The sequence below is a fragment of the Triticum dicoccoides genome, chromosome 1B (genome assembly GCF_002162155.2).
Source record: "Triticum dicoccoides isolate Atlit2015 ecotype Zavitan chromosome 1B, WEW_v2.0, whole genome shotgun sequence".
NCBI lineage: Eukaryota > Viridiplantae > Streptophyta > Magnoliopsida > Poales > Poaceae > Triticum > Triticum dicoccoides.
Genome location: NC_041381.1, coordinates 411,595,020 through 411,616,028, shown reverse-complemented (window position 1 = coordinate 411,616,028; position 21,009 = coordinate 411,595,020). Strand labels below are relative to the sequence as shown.

Here is a 21,009-nt window from a genome sequence, read left to right as displayed (position 1 = left end):
AGTTCATAAGATGAACTTAATTATCCTGAACATAGTCAAAAGACCTTTTGCAAATTATGTCGTAAGCTCGCGCTTTAGTTCCACTGTTTAGATATGTTCCTAGAGAAAATATAGTTGAAAGTTGATAGTAGCGATTATGCGATCAGTAGAAAGCTTATGTCCTTAATGCACCGCTCAGTGTGCTGAACCCCAACGTCGTTTGTCGATGTTGCGAACATCGGACATACACGTTTTGATAACTACGTGATAGTTCAATTAAATGGTTTAAGTAGAGGCACCAAAGACGTTTTCGAAACGTCGCGGAACATATGAGATGTTTCGAGGGCTGAAATTGGGATTTCAGGCTCGTGCCCACGTCAAGAGGTATAAGACCTCCGACGATTTTCTTAGCCTGCAAACTAAGGGAGAAAAGCTCAATCGTTGAGCTTGTGCTAAGATTGTCTGAGCACAACAATCACTTGAATCGAGTGGGAGTTGATCCTCCAGATGAGATAGTGATGTTTCCCCAAAGTCATTGCCACCAAGCTGCTAGAGCTTCGTGATTAACTATAACATATCAGGGATAGATATGATGATCCTTGAAATATTCATGATGTTTGACACCGGAAAGTAGAAATCAAGAAGGAGCATCAATTGTTGATGGTTGGTGAAACCACTAGTTTCAAGAAGGGCAAGGGAACAAAGGGATACTTCATGAAACAGCAATTCAGCTGCTGCTCTAGTGAAGAAACCCAAGGTTGAACCCAAACCCGAGACTAAGTGCTTCTGTAATAAGGGGAACAACCACTGGAGCAGCATTACCCTAGATACTTGGTAGATGAGAAGGCTGGCAAGGTCGATAGAAGTATATTGGATATACATTATGTTAATGTGTACTTTACTAGTACTCCTAGTAGCACCAGGGTATTGGATACCGGTTCGGTTGCTAAGTGTTAGTAACTCGAAATAAAAGCTACGGAATAAACGGAGACTAGCTAAAGGTGAGCTGACGATATATGTTGGAAGTGTTTCCAAGGTTGATATGATCAAGCATCGCACGCTCCCTCTACCACCGAGATTGGTGTTTGCGTTGAGCATAGACATGATTGGATTATGTCTATCGCAATACGGTTATTCATTTAAGGAGAATAATGGTTACTCTATTTTTGAATAATACCTTCAATGGTCTTGCACCTAAAGGAATGGTTTATTGAATCTCAGTCGTAGTGATACACATTTTCATGCCAAAAGATATAAGATAGTAATGATAGTACCACTTACTTGTGGCACTGCCATGTAAGTCATAACGGTATAAAACGCATGAAGAAGCTCCATGTTGATGGATCTTTGGACTCACTCGTTTTGAAAAGTTTGAGACATGCGAACCATGTCTATTGGTGTATATGCATGAAGAAACTCCATGCAAATGGATCGTTCGGACTCACTTGATTTTGAATCACTTGAGATATGCAAATCATACCACATGGGCAAGATGACTGAAAAGCCTCATTTTCAGTAAGATGGAACAAGATAGCAACTTGTTGGAAGTAACACATTTTGATGTGTGCAGTCGAATGAGTGCTGAGGCATGCAGTGAATATCATTATGTTCTTACTTCACAGATGATTCGAGTAAATGTTGAGTATATTTACTTGATGAAACACAAGTCTGAATTATTGAATGGTTCAAGTAATTTCAGAGTGAAGTAGCAGATCATTGTGACAAGAGGATAAGATGTCTATGATATGATCATAGAGATGAATATCTGAGTTAAGAGTTTTGGCACACAATTAAGACATTGTGGAAATTGTTTCGCAATTAATACCACCTGGAACACCATAATGTGATGGTGTGTCCGAACATCATAGTTGCACCCTATTGGATATGGTGCGTACCATGATGTCTCTTATCGAATTACCACTATCGTTCATGGGTTAGGCATTAGAGACAACCACGTTCACTTTAAATACGGCACCACGTAATTCCGATGAGATGACACCGTATGAATTATGGTTTAGAGAAACCTAAGTTGTCGTTTCTTAAAAGTTTGGGGCTGCGACGCTTATATGAAAAAGTTTCAGGTTGATAATCTCGAACCCAAAGCGGATAAAATGCATCTTCATAGGAAACCCAAAACAGTTGGGTATACCTCCTAATTCAGATCCGAAAGCAATATGGATTGTTTCTAGAATCGGGTCCTTTCTCGAGGAAAAGTTTCTCTCGAAAGAGTTGAGTGGGAGGATGGTGGAGACTTGATGAGGTTATTGAACCGTCTCTTCAACTAGTGTGTGACAGGGCACAGGGAGTTGTTCCTGTGGCACCTACACCAACTGAAGTGGAAGCTTATGATATTGATCATGAAACTTCGGATCAAGTCACTCCCAAACCTCGTAGAATGACAAGGATGCGTACTACTTCAGAGTGGTACGTAATCCTGTCTTGAAGGTCATGTTGCTAGACAACAATGAACCTACGAGCTATGGAGAAGCGATGGTGGGCCCGGATTCCGATAAATGGCTTGAGGCCATAAAATCCGAGAGAGGATCCATGTATGAAAACAAAGTGTAGACTTTGGCAGAATGGCTCGATGGTCGTAAGGCTAATGAGTACAGATGGATTTCAAAAGGAAGACGGACAATGATGGTAAATGTCACCATTAAGAAAGCTCGACTTGTCGTTAAGATGTTTTCCGACAAGTTCAAGGAGTTGACTACGATGAGATTTTCTCACTCGTAGCGATGCTAAGAGTCTGTTGGAATTATATTAGCGATTACTGCATTATTTATGAAATCTTGCAGATAGGATGTCAAAAACATTGTTTCCTCGATGATTTTAATGAGGAAAGGTTGTATATGATACAACCGGAAGGTTTTGTCAATCCCGAAAGATGCTAATAAGTATGCAAAGCTCCAGCAATCCTTCTAAGGACTGGAGTGAGCATCTCGGAGTTGGAATGTTTGCTTTGATGATGATCAAAATTTTTGGGTTTGTACAAAGTTTATGAGAAACTTGTATTTCCAAAGAAGTGAGTGGGAGCACTATAGAATTTCTGATGAGTATATGTTGTTGACATATTGATGATCAGAGATGATGTAGAATTTCTAGAAAGCATATAGGGTTATTTGAAAGGTGTTTTTCAATAGAAAACCTGGATTAAGCTACTTGAACATTAAGCATCAAGATCTATAAGGATAGATCAAAATGCTTAATAATACTTTCAAATGAGCACATACCTTGACATGATCTTGAAGGTGTTCAAGATGGATCAGTCAAAGAAGAAGTTCTTGCCTGAGTTGTAAGGTACGAAGTTAAGACTTAAATCTCGACCTCGGCAGAAAAGAGAGAAAGGACGAAGGTCGTCCCCTATGCTTAAGACATAGGCTCTACAGTATGCTATGCTGTGTACCGCACCTGAAGTGTGCCTTGCCATGAGTCAGTCAAGGGGTACAAGAGTGATCCAAAAATGGATCATAGGACAGCGGTCAAAGTTATCCTTAGTAACTAGCGGACTAAGGAATTTTTCTCGGTTATGGAGGTGGTAAAAGAGTTCGTCGTAAAGGGTTACGTCGATACAAGCTAAACACCTATCCGGATAGCTCTGAGTAGAGAGACCGGATACATATAATGGAGCAACAATTTAGAATAGCTCCAAGTAGAACAGTTATTTGGAATAGCTCCAAATAGAGCGTGGTAGCTGCATCTAGGAGATGACATAGAGATTTGTAAAGCACACATGGATCTGAAAGGTTCAGACCCGTTGACTAAAACCTCTCTCACAAGCAACATGATCAAACATAAAACTCATTGAGTGTTAATCACATAGTGATGTGAACTAGACTACTGACTCTAGTAAACTCTTGGGTATTAGTCACATGGCGATGTGACCTGTGAGTGTTAATCACATGGCAATGTGAACTAGATTATTGACTCTAGTGCAAGTGGGAGACTGTTGGAAATATGCCCTAGAGGCAATAATAAAAGTATTATTATTATATTTCCTTGTTCATGATAATTGTCTTTTATTCATGCTATAACTGTATTATCCGGAAATCGTAATACACGTGTGAATACATAGACCACAATATGTCACTAGTGAGCCTCTAGTTGACTAGCTCGTTGTGATCAACAGATAGTCATGGTTTCCTGGCTATGGACATTGGATGTCGTTGATAACGGGATCACATCATTAGGAGAATGATGTGATGGACAAGACCCAATCCTAAGACTAGCACAAAAGATCGTGTAGTTCATTTGCTAGAGCTTTGCCAATGTCAAGTATCTCTTCCTTCGACCATGAGAGCATGTAACTCCTGGATACCATAGGAGTGCTTTGGGTGTATCAAACGTCACAACGTAACTGGGTGACTATAAAGGTGCACTACAGGTATCTCCGAAAGTATCTATTGTTTTATGCGGATCGAGACTGGGATTTGTCACTCCGTGTAAACGGAGAGGTATCTCTGGGCCCACTCGGTAGGACATCATCATATGCGCAATGTGACCAAGGAGTTGATCACGGGATGATGTGTTACGGAACGAGTAAAGTGACTTGCCGGTAACGAGATTGAACAAGGTATTGGATACCGACGATCGAATCTCGGGCAAGTAACATACCGATAGACAAAGGGAATTGAATACGGGATTGATTAAGTCCTTGACATCGTGGTTCATCCGATGATATCATCGTGGAACATGTGGGAGCCATCATGGGTATCCAGATCCCGCTGTTGGTTATTGAACGGAGAACGTCTCAGTCATGTCTACATGTCTCCCGAACCCGTAGGGTCTACACACTTAAGGTTCGATGACGCTAGGGTTATAAAGGAAGTTTGTATGTGGTTACCGAATGTTGTTCGGAGTCCCGGATGAGACCCCGGACGTCACGAGGAGTTCCGGAATGGTCCGGAGGTAAAGATTTATATATGGGAAGTCCTATTTTGGCCACTGGAAAATGTTCGGGATTTTTCGGTATTGTACCGGGAAGGTTCTAGAAGGTTCCGGAGTGGGGCCCACCTGCATGGGGGGACCCACATGGACGTGGGTAGTGGGGGCAAGGCCCCACACCCCTGGTCAAGGCGCACCAAGATCCCCCCTTAGAAGGAATAAGATCATATCCCGAAGGGATAAGATCAAGATCCCTAAAAAGGGGGGATAACAATCGGTGGGGAAGGAAATAATGAGATTTCTTTCCTCCCACCTTGGCCAACGCCCCAATGGACTTGGAGGGCAAGAAACCAGCCCCTCCACCCCTATATATAGTGGGGAGGCGCATGGGAGCTATACACGAAGTTCTGGCACAACCCTACCTCTCTCCCTACTCCTCCTCTCCCATGGTGCTTGGCGAAGCCCTGCTGGATTGCCACGCTCCTCCACCACCACCACGCCGTTGTGCTGCTGTTGGATGGAGTCTTCCTCAACCTCTCCCTCTCTCCTTGCTGGATCAAGGCGTGGGAGACGTCACCGGGCTGTACGTGTGTTGAACGCGGAGGTGCCGTCCGTTCGGCACTAGGATCATCGGTGATTTGAATCACGACGAGTACGACTCCATCAACCCCGTTCACTTGAACGCTTCCGCTTAGCGATCTACAAGGGTATGTAGATGCACTCTCTTTCTACTCGTTGCTGGTCTCTCCATAGATAGATCTTGGTGACACGTAGGAAAATTTTGAATTTCTGCTACGTTCCCCAACATAGATGTTGTTGTTGCCATCTCTTCCTGTGGCTGCAAGAATTTGCTGTCCAGTGGTTAGCTTGATGAAGCAACCATCAAGCCCTGCATCCATACCCAAATTAGCTACCAAAAAATTACAACAAGATATTTTGAACATAATGCAGTTATATATTTACCTATAAAGGGCCTGCAACCATTAAGAAATCCTTGCTTTGATGCATGCAAGCAGTAGAACATGTACTTAAATCTAGGAGTTGGGGCAGGGTTTTCTGGGTCCTCAAATGTTGTAACTACACACCTGCTACCAGGGTTTGTGTCAAGAACTGCTTGTAGGTAGTCCCTCAGTCTATAGTACTGCTCCTTCTGGTCACCTTGTACAACCTTCATAGCCTTCCTCCTTGCCCTATAGGCCACACTCTTTGATACATCAACTGAAAACTTGACTTTGCTGTTTTTAATAAGTGAATCCACAGGTGCTCTAGGATCTTCTCTAAGAGATGGCTCAACTTCTTTGGAAAGCCACTTAGTAGTAACTTTTGTGTTCTCTGCTGATGCTGGACAAGTGTGCTCCATGTTACACTTCTTAATGCAAAATGTTCTTTCATGAGCTATCCTGGAGGCACAGATGTAAAATTCACATCCATGCTCTCTCTATGAACACCAAACAATAATTCTTGTTGGAGTGTTCCTGTGGTAGTGAAAAGACCTCAAAGTCCTTATATGAAAATCTCTTAATGCTTCTCTGAACTGGTAAACAGAATCAAAACACAAGCTCTTGCACAAGAGTAAATGTGAATTGGGAATTGAAGGGTCAAAATATACTCTTTCCTTCATCTTTTTCTTACTACTCTTTGTCTTTGCCTTCTTCATGATGTATGGTAGTTCAACTTCATCTTCTTCTCCCTCATCACTTATGCCTGGATCACCAGCAAAACAAAACTCATCTGCTTCAGGAAACCAATCTTCAAAACATTTTTTCTCTACCTCATTGTGACATCTGCTAGTTGGCCCAGGGTTCTTCACATGTTTCACAATAGCAGTACTTTGCAATGGTGTTTCCTCTTCAGAGGCACACTCTATTTCCATTTGTTGAACAGCTTCAGCACTACCATCTGAATGAACTGAATCATCAGAACAAAATTCAGACACTTCAGTGTCTCCTTCAAAGTGGTTCAAATCTGCCTCTCTTTGAATCCTGCTCCTCTCAAGCTGAGCCTTTCTATCATCTATCTCATTCTGAAACTCAGATTGCTCCACAACCTTTTGCACACAACAACTCTCTTGAGTGTTCATGTAATTCTGAATAGCCTGTGTACTTATTGCAGGTTCAACATCTCTCACAACCCTTATGTTCACAACATTGACATGATTAAAAAACTCCAACATTTCATGAACACTAGATTCATTACCTAAATACTTTACTCTTGCAGATCCAATTTCCTCCTCCTTCACATAGTACATGTAATCACTCTGCCCATACCCTTCACTAGCAATGAGTGATTGTAGAGTAACAAAAGATATATCTGACTCATATATAACCCTTTTCACAGGGTTTCTTCCTTCTAAATGAAACCATATCTCCCACTTCTTGTCAGCAAAACTGCAGAAATAGGTGCTCATGAATTCAATTGAAAATGACAGAGCTACAAGTGCAATACAGTTTACTACACATGTCCAACAAGCTCTAACAAACACATATTACTAATTTTCCAGATTGAAGCAGCTAACCAATTCATGAGCAGCTAACCTGTTTGGCAGATTGAAGCAGCTAACCTAGCAGATGATATTTTCCATACCTGCAACCCATTGGCGATGACTGGGCGAGCTGTGCCTCCTGCTGCTGCGAGCCGGCCTGCGTCGAGAAGCTGGTGCTCCCCAACCAATTGTCGACTGAGCCCACAGCGTCCAAACTTGTGCCACCACCGCCTGCGTCGCCGCCGCCGCCGCCACCACCCATATCTCCGACGCCCCCCTCCGGAACCACCGCCGCCATCATTGCCGCCACCGCCGCCACCTAGTTCAGAGAGAGGGAGAGGACGGAGAGAGTGCAGCGAGAGGGGAAAGGGTCAGATCTTGACCCGCACCCGACCGACAGCGGTCGTTCCGACAGGGGACGGGCCGTTAACGGCCGTCCGCGCGCGCCGGGCGTCAGTTAGCCCGCGTGGCAACTGTTGGCGGGCCCAACCGGTCAGAATAGGGGTTAGCGCGGGCAAAGCGAGCGATTACGCGAGTTGGTAGTTTTTTGCCACGGCTTAGGAAAAATTTGGTAGTTTTTCGCACAAAAACGTAGAGTGGTAGTTTTCTGTCACGTTTCCGCCAAATGTGGTAGTTTTTGGTTAAATACTCGGTTTTGACGGACGAAACATGAGGGTGACTGAGCCGTATTCGTGGAGGAGCCTGGGGGCGTCCACAGACATATGAGGGCTCATTTTTTTCATTTGCGACTGTAGATGTTCTAAGAGTAACTCTGCTAGTAGAACATTGCTATTGGTCCAATTGTCATAATAAATGTCAATGTGATATCATTTTCTTCTAAAAATGGCACTCTATAGAGTCAACATATGCCTTCAGACCGCCATAATTTATGTAGGCCGCTTCAAAAACGAGCTCATAACCTCCATATTTTGAGGTTGTGGAGATCTCATTTGGAGCTCCTCCCAAATCCAACCACCAGTGCAGGAGGGCGGTTTCACCTTCTTCTTCCTCGCGCTGGTACAGATATTTTAAGTAGCGCACTGGTGGTACACACATTGTTGCGCATATATAATCACCGATGAGTGGGGTAACACGACGATCATCCATCCCATCCCGCTTCCTCGGATTCCAGATGAGGCCGTACGGATGGTCGCTCAATGGGCGACACAACTCCATCACCTTGCCGCCTCCCCATCTCCTACCCTTCCTACCACAATGTCGCCGTGCCGGAAGAACACAACCACTTGGTTGAACCTTTTGTCCTAGTCGCAGCAAACTAGCCCACGACAACTGGGTGATTCCTTTTCTCACGACAACACGTGTGCTGCTTCCTCCCCCTGCAACGGCTCTCGTTATAGTAATAGCGGGGGATATGTCGCCTCCCATTGCGGCAGTCGGTGGAAATTTGGTGCCTCATGCGTTATCGTGCCTGTCAACGATGTCGGCTCCATCGACGTGGCTGGCCCCGTCGTCCCGAGATGGAGCCAGAGTGCAATGACCCACTCGACAAGGAGTGCATCTTCTACGAGTTCCACTCCGCAACCACCAATAAGGAGGAGGAGCGGCAATTTGTGGTTGTCTCTATTGAAATCGACACCGGCGCCTTCTTCGACAATCTCTCGGAGGAGGACGAGGATGACTAGGTGGCGTTGGTGGTGGCGGTACAGTTGGTAGTAGTACTTACCAATGTTGAATAGCGACATTGCATATTTCTGAAATGTGGCGTAACAACATTTGAAGTCGCAAAAAATATGTAATGCGATGACTATCGACCTCTAATATGAGTTTATCATGTTTAATGATGATTAGAATTGTTTTGGTTCGATTAAATATACATTAAATTGAACATACAAATTTGAAGCAAAAAAAAGGTAAAACACACATATGAAGGCCACATTATGGTGACTCTTTTCTTCTTTGCGCACAACCGCCACAACCTATAAATGCATATGGAGCGGGCTTCTATGGCATATCCATACACATGAGGGAGCACAAAATGGGTAGAAAAGACTAGTGTTGGTTTGCGGGGCCAATTTAGATCCTAGGTGGTAGCCAGGCACAACGGCCAGGAACCGGTGGGTTCGGCTAGGGCGTTACACCAGGAACCCTTCAGACGTTTTACCAAGAAGGCTCAGAACGAATATGAAGTCTCCGTCAAGCATGAAATCTAGGATCCATATGAGTGCCATAGCTTCCTCCGCCTAGTGGCCAAAAACATGGACGACGTTAACATAGAGAGGAAGGGGAGGGAGAACCGACCGTCCATCCTCGTTATCCAGATCTCCCTTACCATCGGAGTCACTAGAGAGCATCCACATGCCCCCAACGATCATTCTAGTGAAGAGAAACTTGCAGAACACTCAATAATACTCCAAAAAACCTGGTACATGAGGTGAAACTCTAGGACGCAGAGTTTCTCATTATTCTGTAGCTTAAGTTTGAAGACTTTATCTTTGGGCCGGTTGGCATCACTTCTGGACACCACAAAGGCAAATCCCAGAGCTCTGGCCTTTGTCTCCAAACTTGTGGTGTAGTCACCCAGACACCTCGAAGATAAATCTTGGAGATGACCCGAAACTTTGGGGCCCTGGAGCTACAAACTTATACATAATCACCAGACCAGCTTTTGCTATGCACCATGAGAGAGCCAAATGCCCATGTATCTTCCCATTCATACTCCCAACTTATCGCTTCGTGTGGGTGGGGGCACTATATATACTCCTATCCCACCTCCTCCGTATCTTAACCCCTATTTGTTTGAGCTTGGGCGTCAGCTTTTGCTACTTCTAGCCCCCTAAAAGCATGACCCGACCAAAGAACTAATTTCATGATCGGGCTTGAGAGAAGTCACTCCCAAAATGCATTGTGAGCGAGATGCCCATCCAAACCTCTTCTCGCACCCCCACCTGTTTCTCATTTCTCTCGCAAAAGCATGCCATCCAACTTCATGTTATTTAAAATCAAAATTCCACAACTATATACAAGGAGGCAACCTTCATAAATTATTTTGGCTCTCGCCATAACCTCATTCCCCCCCTGACCGATAAGAGGAGAGAGAGAGAGAGCAGGGCACTAGGGTTTCTTTTGACACCGTTGTCGCCATCTTCGCGACCTCCGATGATCAGAGCTCACTTCCCTACCTTCCTAACTCGTCCCCGCTCCTGGAGCTCATTCGCTGGCCTCATCCCCGTCGCTCCCGACCGAGAGCCGCTGCCATCTATGACCATGCCGCTCGCCTGGACCACTCGCGCTCTGTCAATCGTCGACCACCCTCTCTCATAAAGAGGCTCCCCCGACCATCCCCTCCATTGATGACCGCTGCCTCTCTGACTCGACCCCAACTCCTTCCCCCCGGCGATCGCTGAGGTCTTCCCCAATCTTTCATACATGCTTGTTGGTTGCATGCTAGCAACTCCTCCCTGATGTATGTGTGTTTATGTATGTAAGGTTGTATATACGTGTTGTAATGTACTCCCTCCGTCCCAAAATTCTTGTCTTAAATTTGTCTAGATAAGGATGTATCTAATACTAAAACGTGACTTGATACATTCGTATTTAGACAAATCTAAGACAAGAATTTTGGGACGGAGGGAGTACATAGATGGATCAAGAAAATATTAGATCTTTACCAAGATAGTTTTAGATCATGTGATGGTGGATATATTAGTGTCTTGTTCCTGGATGAACTCCTTATTTGAGCTAAAACATATATAAATTCGTATTTACTATAATCATCTAACAATAACAAAAACTATTTATGTAGCAAAATGATTGGTTTCCTTGTAGGCATGTAATTTAATCGGATATAAATGGCGAAGTCATCACATGTATGGAGTTTCAGGTTGCCAAATGATTAGTTTTCTCGTAGCATCATCAATTTCAATGCATATGTTAGATGAAATTTCTTTCAGTGGCACACTCCTATGTATATGTTTGTAACTTCCGTGAGGATGCTTCAGCAAGTTCAATGCATGTGTATGTGCTACATGGATTTTCTTTTCAGTGACACGCTTGCATCAGTATGTATGCAATTGGCATTCCATTTAGAAAAAAAAATCATTTTACTACCCTGAAAAAAGTTAGTGGTTCACGTAACCCCCTATCTTTATTTCTGCTCCCTTCACCCCCTATACAATCCTACACCGGACAAAATTGGTCTCTGGATGGTTTGACTCGACCAGATGCTGACGTGGCAACAGTCGATGGTGGTTTTGACCTCGCCTGGCACCCCGTGCACCGCACCCTCGCGTCTGACCCCGCCGACGACCCCGCGTCGCACCGCAGGTCGTCGTCGGCGAGCCAAGCCAGACACCCCACCCCCACCGCCGTTCTTGCTCCTCGCTCTTCTATTCTACCTCGCAGCCTGACCTATGCCGTGTGATGCATGACGCCGCGAGTCTCCTCCGAGCGGCCCGAGAGCACTAGTTCACCGCCGATTGTAGCCTGCGTAGCCACCGCCAACGAATCTCTGCCATACCATGTCCCTGAGCTCCGCCTCCTCGCGCAGATCTCCCTCACCGACGGGTTCGAGCACTGATGGCTGGAGACGACTGAATCGAGCCTTTCTCGGCGGCTAGCGCCGTCCGCTCCTCGCCATCGATTTCCGCCTCAAAGCCTGCCCCGAGCCCACTGAACTCCCCTGCCGCATCTAAGTGTGCTCATCTTGATTTCCCCTATCTCCTCTGCTTTAATTTGAGTTGTATCGTCATCCCCCGCGAGCTCCGAGCACGGCCGCCGCCATGGCCGACGAACTCAAGCACTTCGAGCTCCCCTGTTGTATCCAGTCGCATGCGCATGCTCCAGGAGCTCCTATGATTCTGCTGAGCACTCTTAGTTAGCCCAGACGCGTTCTATAGCTCCAACCGCGTCCAGCCCGTGCCACTCGTCCCTGGCTTCGATTCTGGTGACCATTTGGACCGTGTTCACCACCATTCGTTGCGCGCGAGCCTTAGCTTCCTTGTGCCGCAAACCGTGCATAAAATAATGCCCTGTAGCGAGCACACGATGAACCTGCATCGCCGGTTGAGGTCGTCGACAACTAATTCCAGTGAGCTGATGTTGACGTAATTAGCTTAGGCCTAATTGCTTCTATTTCACCTCAAAAAGACAATTACAGGCGGGTCCCCATGGCTATTGTCTGGGCGCATGTGAAGAAAAGTCATGGAGACATTGATGGGTCACTAACGAGGGGGCCCCATTGGTCAAATACCACTTTGACCTCATCCACGTCAACATTTGGCCGGGGCAAACCAGCCACGGAAGTTTTTTGACCGGTATGAAATTGTTTAGCGGGTGAAGTGAGCAGAAAATAAAAATCAGAGGTTATATGAATCACCAACTTTTTTCAGGATAGTAAAATGAAGTTTTTTCTTCCATTTATGTCATTTTCCAATTTTGCTAGACGTGCGTGCACACGTAGTGAGGTTCCTTCTTGAAGTTAGCATGCCATAATTTTTATTTGACGAATATATGCCCATAGATTGCAAATTATTTATTTGATACATACCCATATACACTAATTTTATTTATTACAATCAACAAGAATATTAAAACATTTTTCATGACAAAGTAGATGTTACACATAATACTTGAGCTAATATACAACATAATCAGATAAATTGTGTGAAATTAGTGTTTAAACAACATCTTCAGCAGACACGGGTATCTCATACTTTCACCACAGCTACAAGCTCACCAGCCATACTAAAAGCAGTCCATGATCAGATTTAACCTTCTACTCTCTCCGTCCGAAATTACTTGTCGCAGAAATAGATAAAAATGGATGTATCTAAAACTAAAATATGTCAAGATACATTCATTCCTTCGACAAGTATTTCCAGACAGAGGGAGTACTATTTATCAATAAAAAAAACTTTCTATTATTACTTTTTATAAACCTCAAAAAACTTCTAGTATTATTATTTTCACTCATAGCAACCGTTCCACTTACTTTCACGAATGGGAGTTGTAAAAGGTCCAAGGGGCAGGTACGCAAAAATAGTCACCGCAGGTGCAGAGGGATGCAGGGCAGAGGAGATACATGTGGCTGCCCTTTTCCTCTCTGGAAGCCCTCGCTTTCTGACCGAGGTCGTCGTTTGAACTTTGTCCCTTCTTTTCTTTCAATTAAAAAAAACGCAGCTTGTCTTCTGGCGAAGTTATATCAGAGCAGCGGCCGGCGCCACACCTGCTCCGTTCAGACCTCAGAGTAACAACACTTCACTGTGAGGGTTTAGGTACAGCCATTAACGCGGCTGCAAGCACAGGCCCCGGAGCGGAGCCGGAGGGCAGAGGAGCAGATCGGGCATGGCCGGCGGCGAAGGCGCGGAGGGGGCGCGGGCGCTGGACCAGACGCCGACGTGGGCCGTGGTCGCCGTCTGCGCCGTCATCGTCGCCGTCTCCATCCTCCTCGAGGGCATCCTCCACCACCTCGGCCAGGTACGCCCCCAAGCCCCCTTCCCTCCGTTTCCCATCTCTCTGAACCCGCCCAATACATCCCGGCTCACCATTCCTGGGCGCGGTGGTGCCTTGCCTGCAGTGGTTCAGCAAGAGGAAGAAGAAGGCGCTGTTCGACGCCCTGGAGAAGGTTAAATCCGGTACATTTTGCGACACCCCCAAAATTTTCGCTTTGTTTCCTTCCGCGCGTAATCTGCGGCGCCCTGCACCGACCGTCCGTGTGAAGAGGAAAATTTGATGGGCGTTGGTGCTTGCCATGTGCAGAGCTCATGACTCTGGGCTTCATCTCGCTGCTGCTGACTGTCACGGCGAGGTACATATCGCGCATCTGCATCCCGGCGGGTGCCGCCCACACCATGCTGCCCTGCAAGCTCTCCAGGAGCTCGGAACACGGAGAGGGCCACGGCCGACGGCACCTGTCTGAAGAGCCGGCCAACTTCTCATGCCCCAAAGTGAGTTCACTACTGTCAACTACGTGGTTTACATTGTGTTGTAGCAAGGTGTATCACATTGGTTTGGATACCAGTGATTGGGGGGTGAGGGTATCGAGATTGATATTTTATTTTATTTCATCTGTTCGTATTATCTTCAGAAATGGTCTGGTCTTTCCAAAAATGTTTGTTCTTATTCTCGGAATCCCAATGCCATTTCAGGGTATGGTGTCACTCGTTTCAACCGATGGGTTACACCAGCTACATATCTTTGTGTTCTTCCTGGCTGTCTTCCATGTAACGTTCAGCGCTATTACAATGTCCCTGGGCAGAGCAAAGGTAAGGTCTCTACTCCTCGGGCAACATACAGGTGCCTGTTCTGAATTTCCAGAAGTTTTCAAGGATTTCATTTATCTAGACGGAGGGAGTACTAGTTAGTGTACTTGAGCAAGGTTAGAAGCTTGAAATAACTCTGAATTTTTTTGTGCAGACTCGGATATGGAAGGAGTGGGAAAAGGACACTTCCTCCATCACCTATGAATTTTCAGCCGGTAATCTCTCCATTGATTAGATATTCTTTCATACGCTTTCACTGAAATGTGTAAGCAGCGTAACATGCAATCTTCAGTTTGTCTCTTGTTATGCTAGAAGTCGAATCAAGCTGATAGCTTTTAAATCAGCTTATTTGTAATCTCTTGTGATTTTTTTTTAATCTGTTGGTTACCATTTTTGATATTTTACTTCTCAGACCCATCGAAATTCCGGCTCACTCACCAGACTTCTTTCGTGAGGCAGCACGCAAGCTGTTGGAGCAAAAGCACAGTTATGCTCTATGTCGTAAGTTCTCTCATGGCTCCTCCCAACGATGGTTATGAAGTAGCATAATGTATCGAATTTTCAGAGTAAATTGCAAATTTAAGTTCCCAGATTAATATAGGACCTGAAGCTTTGAATATATCTGGCTCAGGCATAACTATTCCTTAATATCTACATTTCTACTGAATATCAAATATCAGTTAGGGCTAACCATTCCACATTTGTACTGAATATCAAATATCAATTAGTACTTACCATAGAAAACAAATTAGTATTTACCATTCTACATTTCTCTTGAATATTAACTATCAAAGGTTTATACTGATTTTTTCCCGACAGGGGAACTCCAGTTCCAAAGTGTTTATACTCATCGGTTAGCAATTCCCGCTAGAAATTACTGAATAGGAGCTCAATGGTTTTCCAAGATCATATAGTGTTTTTCTTATAATAGAACCATAGGCTACACCAAACAGGTGTTAAACTCTAAATAAAGTTTAAAGCATCCTCATTATTTCTTTCCCGCATAATGTATCTAGAAGTGCTTTAGCTGAGGAGCTTGTTATGCTTTGGTTTTATGCAGGTGAGCTTCTTTAGGCAGTTTTTCAGATCTGTTCGGAGGACAGACTACCTGACTTTGCGGCACGGATTCATTGCTGTGAGTAGCTTCATATCTCCAGTAATTTCCTGTTTCTAGCCAACACTGATGATTTATCTTTGCATAGGCTCATTTATCCCCAGGGACTAGGTTCAATTTTCAAAAGTACATCAAGAGATCTTTGCAGGATGATTTCAAGACAGTTGTCGGCATTAGGTAAGGAAGCCTACGAATCATCCTTATTTTCTTCCTAATAACTGAATGACTCATTTGTCACATCATTGTTTTATTAGTCCACCTTTATGGGCCTCTGCTCTGGCTGTTATGCTCTTCAATGTTCATGGTGAGTTCTATATTTCTTTTGATGGAGTTCCTGTGCAATTAGGCACGTTGTAATTTCTAGGACACAGGGATATTTGGGATGCTTTCTGTAAATATGGTGTTTTTTAATTCCAATTTTTTTAATTTTTCAGGGTGGCATAACTTGTTCTGGTTCTCCACAATTCCCCTTGTAGTAAGTTCTTACTATTATACCTTTCACTGTAGCATGTTTTATATTCATGTTGCCAAGTTCCTAACCATGCTTCTGTATATCTAGGTGATTTTAGCTATTGGAACAAAGCTGCAAGCTATAATTGCAAGGATGGCTGTTGAAATTACAGAAAAGCACACAGTTATTCAAGGAATGCCAGTGGTGAAACTCAGCGATGAACATTTTTGGTTCGGAAAGCCTCATATGGTTCTTCACCTTATCCATTTTGCATTATTCCAGGTCAGTTGTCGACCAGACTGAATTATTTTGAAAAGACGAATCTGCATTTAGACCTGAATTGTGTACATTTTAGTACTGTAATAATGGTTCCCCTGCAGAATAGTTTCTTGTTAACTGTAGTAAATTGAACTTGACCTAACATTGTTGCCAGGAAGAAAAGAACAGTTGTAACTAGAGCATACTTGTTTTATTGTCATATAATAATTCAACAGATAATTCAATCCCTAGTCTTCTGCATGCACTTTGGAATCGAGTTTCATGGATAGCGCTGCCAAAATTTCTAATAGCTGTTCTTCATTCTTGCAGAATGCATTTGAAATTACTTATTTCTTCTGGATTTGGGTAAGACTACTATTGACATTTGGAATCATTTTTTATGGCACTACTCTGTCACTACTCTTTGATGATAACTGTTAACTTTCGTGCAGTACGAATTCGGCTTGAGGTCCTGCTTCCATGACAACTTTGAGTTTATCATTGCAAGAGTCTGCCTCGGGTGAGCATCAAATACTTTATCTTCATACTGATCTGTTCCTCAACCATAGTAACAGTGGATGATCCTACTCATATGTGTAGGGGTGTCGTCCAATTTGTGTGCAGCTATATCACGCTTCCACTCCATGCCCTTGTATCTCAGGTACCTACTCACACCGCTCGCCAATGTTCAGTAACTGTCCAACTTCAGATTCTACTAACACTTGTTTAGTTACTTTGATCATCAAACTGTGAAAGCAATTTATCCGCAAATTCGAGGACTAACAGAGGAATGTAATGGTTGTTGTCCAGATGGGATCTTCGATGAAGAGAACCATCTTCGACGAGCAGACGTCGAAGGCCCTGAAGAAGTGGCACAAGACGGTGAAGAAGAAGCAGCAGCAGCAACAGCAGCAGAAGGGGTCATCGCATGCCTCCTCAGAGACGCCAACCACGGACACGCCCGAGGCAGGCCGGCTTAGCCAGTGCCAGTTCGTCGCCGAGGCGGCGCCGGTGGCAAACCGGCACCTCCACCGCTACAAGACCATAGCGCACGTCGGCGCCACCAGGGCGCTCTCCGACTCGGACTGCTCCGACACGGATGCCGAGGCGCAGACGAGGTACCTGATCCCGCCCACGAAGCAGAGGAGCCTGGACTCGGAGGTCCGTGTGGACGTGGACGCGGCGACGCCGGATCACCGTGATAGTTTCTCCTTTCAGAAGCCGCCGCCTGCTCAGAATGCGATGGAGAAATGATCAAACGGGCGTAGGTCGTGCTTAGTATACTAATCAGTACTACTAACTTGTGTTAGATTAGAGGATGAGCAGATCGTCGAGGTGGGTAGGCAACTTTACCGTGCATGTTTTCATTGTTTTGACTAGAGATTAAGGTTAGTGTGCCATTTGGGGTGCATGAGAAGTCACGGGAATTTCGATGGAGTTTTAGGGGAAACAGTTTAATTCCACGTCGCGAATAGAACCCTTGTGCATTGCGTGATGGATGATCCCTAAGGTTAATGATGAATAGTGGTGGGAGTGCCGTGATGTTTCGCCCAACCACCCTCACAACGTGTTCATGCTGAATCCATTCCTCCGTCTGTTGCCGGTGCCTGCAAACTTGCCTAGTGTTAGAGAATCTCCAACATCTGCCAAAACATTCAGGCTGAAGCATTCAGCATGATGCTTGCTTCCCAGATTGCTCAGCTACTCAATCTTCAACATGCCACTTTCCTAACAGACTATGCGACATTGGCGTCAGCTGTAGTTTCTCAAGACCTTATTTCAGATCCAGGTCATTGGACAATCAGACCTCAGCTCGCACATATTAAAGGTTCCACGGCGTTTGATATCACAAGGGTCTACCACATTAACAGAGGCTATAATTTTCGTGCTCATCATCATGCCAAGCTTGCTCTCAAAATTCAGAATACACCTTACAGGTTCAGATGCTTAGGACTAGGCAATGAAGCCTGCCTCAATGCAGTTGTAGCTGCTCTTTCTACTGTGCTTAACTGCACAATTGTACATGTATGCTGTTACTAAATAAATGAAATTTCTCTGTTAAAAAGAACATCTGCCAAAAAAAAACTTCCCGTAAAGTGGTATTACGGGATGACCGTATTGATAGATGAATAAAACTATTGTTTGTATAATGTTTAGCACAGGGTACATGGCTATATATATTGGTAGAAATTGACTTAGACTAGATATTACAACCCGACTTGGACTAGGAAACTTGTGATCCAAGGAATAGTCTAACATCCCCCCGCAGTATCAAAGGGAGGCTCGATGACGTTGAAACTGGAACGTATGTCTTGAAATGGCTTAGTAGCAAGTCCTTTGGTGAAGATGTCAGCAAATTGAGCCGTAGTAGGAACATGGAGCACCCGAACTTGTCCAAGAGCCACCTTCTCTCGAACAAAGTGAATATCAATCTCAATGTGTTTGGTCCGGCGATGCTGAACAGGATTTCCAGACATGTAAACATCTGAAATATTATCACAATATACAATAGTAGCCCGCTCAATCGGTTGGTGCAGTTCTAAGAGCAACCGACGAACCCAAATAGTATCAGCGACAGTGGTACTCGGCTTCAGCGGGTGAGCGGGAGACCATAACCTGTCCTTTTGAGGACCAAGAAATCAAATTGTTGCCGGGAAAAACACAAGGATGTGGATCGTCGAGTGTCTGGACAACCAGCCCAGTCTGCATCAGAGTATGCAGTGAGAGAATGAGGAGTGGACTTATTGATGTGAAGATCATGATCGAGAGTACCTTTCAAATACCTATGAACACGTTTGACATGATTATAATGCGGAAGCCGTGGATCATGCATATTGAGACATGCTTGTTGAACAACAAAGGAAATTTCAGGACGAGTGATAGTGAGATATTGGAGAGCCTCGGTTATACTACAGTACATAGTAGGATCCTGGAAAGGTTCGCCGTCAGCGAATAGTTTGAAACTAGTATCAACGGGGGTGCAAGAGGACTGATAGTCAAGCATACCAACACGATTAAGAAGATCAAGAGTATACTGACGCTGGGAAAGAAAAAGACCAGAAGAATCACAAAGAACAGCAATGCCCAAAAAAATGATGAAGAGTACCAAGATATGAAGGAAATATGCCCTAGAGGCAATAATAAAGTTATTATTTATTTCCTCATATCATGATAAATGTTTATTATTCATGCTAGAATTGTATTAACCGGAAACATAATACATGTGTGAATACATAGACAAACACAGTGTCACGAGTATCCCTCCACTTGACTAGCTCGTTGATCAAAGCTGGTTGTGTTTCCTAACCATAGACATGAGTTGTCATTTGATTAACGGGATCACATCATTAGGAGAATGATGTGATTGACTTGACCCATTCCGTTAGCTTAGCACTTGATCGATTAGTATGTTGCTATTGCTTTCTTCATGACTTATACATGTTCCTATGACTATGAGATTATGCAACTCCCGTTTACCAGAGGAACACTTTGTGTGCTACCAAACGTCACAACATAACTGGGTGATTATAAAGGAGCTCTACAGGTGTCTCCGAAGGTACATTTTGAGTTGGCGTATTTCGAGATTAGGATTTGTCACTCCGATTGTTGGAGAGGTATCTCTGGGCCCTCTCGGTAATGTACATCACTATAAGCCTTGCAATCAATATAGCTAATGAGTTAGTTGCAGGATGATGCATTACATAACAAGTAAGGAGACTTGTCAGTAACGAGATTGAAGTAGGTATTGAGATACCGATGATCGAATCTCGGGCAAGTAACATACCGATGACAAAGGGAATAACGCATGTTGTTATGCGGTTTGACCGATAAAGATCTTCGTAGAATATGCAGGAGCCAATATGAGCATCCAGTGTAACGCCCCGGATTCGATGCGCCAGGTGTCCGCCAGTTATTCGCCGTCGTTGCCATGTCATTTGCTTGCATGTTGCATTTTATCATGTCATCATGTGCATTTCATTTCGCATACGTGTTCGCCTCATGCATCCGAGCATTTTCCCCATTGTCCGTTTTGCAATCCGACACTCCTATGCCCTCCGGCGTTCCCCTTTTGTCTCTCGTTGTGAGTGGGTGTTAAACGTTCTCGGAATGGACCGACTCTTGCCGAGCGGCCTTTGTATAGCACCGGTAGACCGCCTGTCAAGTTTCGTGCCATTTGAAGTCCGTTTGATACTCCAACGGTTAACCGCGTAGCCCGAAACCCCCCCTTTCTCTTTGCAGCCCAACACCCCTTCCAAACTGGCCCAAAACCCATCTAACCCCTCTCCATGCTCTCGGTCGTTCGATCACGATCGCATGGCCGAAAACCGCTCCTCATTTGGACACTCCTAGCTTCCTCTACCTATAAATACGTGCCTCCCGTCCAAAAATCGCAGATGAACCCTAGCCAAACTCCTCCCCGCGCCGCCGGAAGCGTCCGCGTCGCGCCGGACATGTCCACCCGCCGCCGCCACATCACTCCGACCAACCCGCTCGTGCCACGTCAACCCCGCCGCCTCGCTGGACCAATCCGGAGCCGCCACCTCCCCCTCGGCCCGCGCCCTCTCTCTCCTCTCCGCGCCGCGGCCCACGGAGCCCATCCGGGGCCCGCGCGAGCCCGGCC

General features: G+C 44.9%; 1 protein-coding gene across 1 annotated transcript; it reads left to right on the top strand.

Annotated features, from left to right (window-relative positions):
* The first annotated feature begins 13,516 nt into the window (after positions 1-13,516).
* LOC119338181 (MLO-like protein 9) lies at positions 13,517-17,951 on the top strand. The gene is made up of 15 exons (XM_037610492.1): positions 13,517-13,780; positions 13,881-13,938; positions 14,063-14,250; positions 14,452-14,568; positions 14,720-14,780; positions 14,978-15,066; positions 15,626-15,700; positions 15,768-15,856; positions 15,934-15,983; positions 16,114-16,154; positions 16,239-16,412; positions 16,719-16,754; positions 16,841-16,908; positions 16,989-17,049; positions 17,199-17,951. The coding sequence occupies exons 1-15, from the start codon at positions 13,649-13,651 to the stop codon at positions 17,640-17,642; spliced, it is 1,683 nt and encodes a 560-aa protein (XP_037466389.1). The 5' UTR covers positions 13,517-13,648; the 3' UTR covers positions 17,643-17,951.
* The last annotated feature ends 3,058 nt before the right edge of the window (positions 17,952-21,009 follow it).

Coding starts and splice junctions, on each gene's coding strand:
- LOC119338181 (XM_037610492.1), top strand. CDS start 13,649: ATGGCCGGCGGCGAAGGCGCGGAGGGGGCGCGGGCGCTGGACCAGACG. Junction 13,939..14,062: donor CCTGGAGAAGGTTAAATCCG/GTACATTTTGCG, acceptor TGCCATGTGCAG/AGCTCATGACTCTGGGCTTC. Junction 15,984..16,113: donor TATGCTCTTCAATGTTCATG/GTGAGTTCTATA, acceptor TTAATTTTTCAG/GGTGGCATAACTTGTTCTGG.